This window comes from Meles meles, chromosome 8 (assembly GCF_922984935.1).
Source record: "Meles meles chromosome 8, mMelMel3.1 paternal haplotype, whole genome shotgun sequence".
NCBI lineage: Eukaryota > Metazoa > Chordata > Mammalia > Carnivora > Mustelidae > Meles > Meles meles.
The window spans coordinates 11,936,876-11,941,587 of NC_060073.1; the positions used below are offsets into that span (position 1 = coordinate 11,936,876).

At 38.4% G+C, this 4,712-nt stretch overlaps 1 protein-coding gene across 1 annotated transcript; it reads left to right on the top strand.

The window, feature by feature from the left end:
- Positions 1-283: 283 nt before the first annotated feature.
- Positions 284-1,222, top strand: LOC123949728 (olfactory receptor 5AN1-like). Its single transcript, XM_046017311.1, has one exon. The coding sequence runs from the start codon at positions 284-286 to the stop codon at positions 1,220-1,222; it is 939 nt and encodes a 312-aa protein (XP_045873267.1).
- Positions 1,223-4,712: the final 3,490 nt, after the last annotated feature.

Sequence of the window (4,712 nt, forward strand, 5' to 3'; positions counted from 1 at the left end):
AACTTCATGAAATATTTGAGAACCTGAAGCACTTCTTTTTTGAATTTTAATTCTATTAGCCAACATATAGTACATCATTATTTTGAAGCACTTTTAAAAACACACTTCTTGACAATCTGAGATGAAGAGCTGGGTCTTTTCATCAGGACAGTGAGACATTGGTTCTTTCCCAGCACTCCGTGGAGGGAAAAAACAGCACATATGGGAATTGTGATACTGTTATCTCACCTGAGTCAGCAATGCATTCTCTTCTCTCTTTCCTGATTTTAGAAGCAGCAAGCCAATGATTGTGGGAGGAAATATTACACAGATCACCTATTTCATCCTTTTGGGATTCTCTGATTTTCCCAGAATCCTAGCAGTTCTCTTTATTGTATTCCTGCTGATCTACATTTTGACAGTGACTTGGAACCTGTGCCTCATCATCTTAATAAGGATGGACTCTCACCTCCACACACCCATGTACTTCTTCCTCAGTAATCTGTCGTTCATCGATATCTGCTATGTGACCTCTATAGCTCCCAAGATGCTCTCCAACTTTTTCCAAGAGCAGCAGACCATCACCTTTGTGGGTTGTGCTGTTCAGTTCTTTTTCTTTGCAGGCATGGGGCTGAGTGAGTCTTGTCTCATGACAGCCATGGCTTATGACCGATATAGTGCCATTTGTAATCCACTTCTCTATTCATCCATCATGTCACCCACCCTCTGTATTCGGATGGTTCTGGGATCCTATTTGGCTGGACTCTCTGCTTCTTTATCCCAATTGTGTACCGTGTTTCAGCTCCATTTTTGTGGGCCTAATGTCATCAACCACTTCTTTTGTGACACGCCCCAACTGTTAGCCTTGTCTTGCACCAACACTTTCTTTGTACAACTGTGGACTGCTATATTAGCAATGTTCTTTGGGATAATAAATGCCCTCATTATCATGGTATCCTATGGCTATATCATCATCTCCATCATGAAGATCACTTCTGCTAAAGGCAGGTCCAAGGCTTTCAACACCTGTGCTTCTCATCTGACAGCAGTTTCCCTCTTCTATACCTCAAGTATCTCTGTCTATTTGAGTTCCAGCTCTGGCGGTTCCTCCAGTTTTGACAGATTTTCATCGGTATTCTATACTGTAGCCATTCCCATGTTGAATCCCTTGATTTACAGTCTGAGGAACAGGGAAATCAAAGATGCCTTGAAGAGGTTACCCAAGAAGAGATGTTTCTGCTGAGGCCCTGTCCAGATTTGTCCTCTCAGAAAACTTAACTCCCAGTAACATGCACAGGAATTGACTCTAACAAAATTCATACTGCCTTTGTATAAACAAAGGTTAACTTGAGACAGGTAATATGCCAAATGGACTGAGAGCTGAGTTGATTTCACACAAGCACAATACATTTAAGTCTTGGAGGTTCATACTTTCATGCTGCATGAAGAGTGGCCTCATTATTTATTAATAATCTGCAAGTGGGGCACCTGGGTGGCTCAGTCAGTTAAGCATCTGCCTTCTGTTCAGGTTATGATCCTAGAGTCCTGGGATTGAGCCCCACATCAGGGGTTTCTGCTCAGTAGGGACCTGAATCTCCCTCTCCCTCTGTACCTCCTCCTGCTTATGTGTTTTCTCTCCCTCTCTCTCTCTCTCAAGTAAATAAGTAAAATCTTTAAAATAATCCACAAGTGTTTGTAAAATGTTAAAGATTAGAAATTCATTACTTTCTCTTTGCTTACTCTTCTCTTTGCTTCATTGAACAGGGTTCAATCTCTGACCTCTGACTGTAAAGGAGTGATACTTGACAGAGGCCCCAGGAGTATAAAGACCTTTTCTCCCAAATATTTTGATGCAGTGTAATCCAGACATGAGGGTGATTGAGATTTATCCTGTATTTCTGGCCATAATGGGAATAAATGGAGATACTGGGCCTTGAGTAGAAAGAATAAAAAACAAGTGACATACTGTTTGGTGACTAACATAATGTAAAAATAATTTAAAAAATAATCACATCTGTACAGTTGTGTCTCCTGGGAAGAGCAGCCTGAGATGGTTAATGTTTGTCTAAGTCCTCTTTCAAGCCTAATCATCTAATAAATTTGGTTACATCCCAGTCTCTACCAGCCATAATCTAAGGAAGCAGGAGGTGATTTGAATCACAAGGAGGAATGGAATGAAGAATGTCATCCCTTCAGTATCAATTACTTATGAGTCTGATGACTTTGTTTCTTCCTTCTAGTGCTCAGTAGGTAGTTCTGATGAAAAATGATATTCAAAATCCATATCACAGCCAATATCTATATCTGACATTCTGGGACTCAAACCTTCTCTCTCTCATTAAGTCAGGAAAATTTACCCTGTCTGACAGAGCCAGTGTTTCATACTATCAAATCATTTCTGATATTTCAAGCATCTGTTCATGTTTGGTGTGAGGAGACTTGTGTGCAAATACACTTTAATAATAGAGTTACTGAATACTGAATATTGCAGACTAAGAACAGATGTGGAGAGCTGGTATACATCTTTATTGTCTTTGTTCAACATTTTATGTCATAGAGATCAATGGTTTTGTTTGGGGTGATGTAATTTACGGAGTAGATGGTTAGACTTCTGCTAATGCTGATATTAAATAGGGACCCTCAAAATCCAGAGAGGCAATAGTGGTTTTTAACATTGGCCATTTTACTCTGTCTAAAGTAGAACATCATAATTTTGGCCCTTGTTATCTGTTTGGAATGCGGAACAAGAAGTGTGTCAACACTAACTGCTGATATACAGATTGCTCAGACTTGAACCAACTGATATAAAACAGATGTCATTACAATTACATATTATCTTTGGATATTCATTGGGTTCTTAATGTGTTTTTTGGGGGCAGGATTTCAACTCTGGTAAGCCACATAATTCTTTCATTTAGTTAAGGACTATAATTGAAGAGGTATTAGAAGCCTTGCCAAATTTTTCACAAGTTTACAGATGGACAGGCTTGAGAGAAGGAGAATCACTGAACCTCTGAGAGAATGTGAAGGCTTATACCATGCCAAAGAAGTAGTGCAGTATGAATAAAGGATGTGTGCCCTCTCCTGCCCCCTCGGCCCCCCATGCAGGCACAGTATGTTCTTGGAAGCATTGTTCATTCAATATGTGTAAGAATGCATGATTCGTCTTTCTAAGGAACCATGAGGGTTTCAGTAGGAGAAGCACCTCTGTGAGGAATGTAACACAGTGTTATTGATTATGGTCATTATGCTATGCATTAGATTGCCAGATTTATTCATCTTTTAGTTATAAGACTGTATATTTTCAAAATCCATCTCTCCAATTCCCTTGGCCCCTGGTCCTGCTGACTGCCATTGTACTCTCTGTTACTAGGAATTTGGCTTTTTGATTTTGCATATTAGTGATCTCATAAAGACATATTTCTCTCTCTGGCTCATCTCACTTGGTATCATGCCCTCAGGGTGCATCCATGATGTCTCAAATGTCAGGATTTCCTTCACTGGCCTAGTTGAATAAAAGTCCACTCTATTGTGTGTGAATATCATATCTTCTTCATCATTCTTTATTATTTCCACATCTTGTCTATTGTGAATAATGCTGCAATAAACATGGGAGTGCAGATTATCTTTTTGGTATCTGTTTTTGTTTCTGTTGCATGTATACCCAGAAGTGGGGTTGGTGGGTCATGGTAGTTCTCTAAGTTTTTGAGGAACATCCATGCTGTTTTTAATATTGGCTGAACCATATTATGTTTCCACCAGGAGTGTACAAGTATACTTTTTATTCCACATTCTCACCACCACTTGTTATCTCTTTCTTGGTTATAGCCATTCTGACAGGTGTGAGTTGATATCTCATTATGCTTTTGATTTGCATTTCCCTGATATTAGGGATGTTGGTACATTTTCATGTACCTGTTGGTCATTTGGGTGTCTTCTAAGGAAAATATCTATTAATTTACTCTACCCATTTTTTAATCAGATTGTTTTGCTTTTGACTTTTAGGAGTTCTTATTAGATATTAACCTGTTACATGATATATGGTTGGCAAATATTTTCAAGCTATGGTTTAAAGGTATTTTCTTTTTTTAACCATTTTTATTTATTTATTTACAGCATAACAGTGTTCATTGCTTTGGCATCACACCCAGTGCTCCATGCAGTACATGCCCTCTTTATTACCCCTATTACCATTCTGTAGGTTGATTGATATTATTGTTTCTTTTGCTGTGTGGAAGATTTTAAATTTGATATAGTTCCACTTGTTACTTTTTCCTTTTGTTGCTTGTGCTTTTGGTGTGAGATACAAAATATCATTTTCATGACCAAAGTCAAGGAGCTACTTCTGTATCTTACATTCTAGGCATTTGGTTTTAGATCTATGTTCCTGTCTTTAATCCATTCATGGTTAATTTTTGTGAGTGGTGAAAGAGAGTGGTCCAATTTCATTATTGTGGCTGTGGCTATCCAGTTTTTCCAAAACTATTTGTTAAAGAGACTGTTCTTCCCCACTGAGTTTTGTAGGTTCCCTTGTTAAATATTAGTTGATGTATAGGTGGGAGTTTATTTCTGGATGCTATTGTGTTCTGTTGGTCTATGTGTCTTTTTATGTGAGACACATAGTGTGTTTTTTAGTACAGTGTTGTAGTATAGTTCGAAATCAGGAGCATGTAGTCTTTACTTCTGTTCTTTCTCAAGATTGCTTTGGTTTAGGTCTTTTGATGTTTCATGCA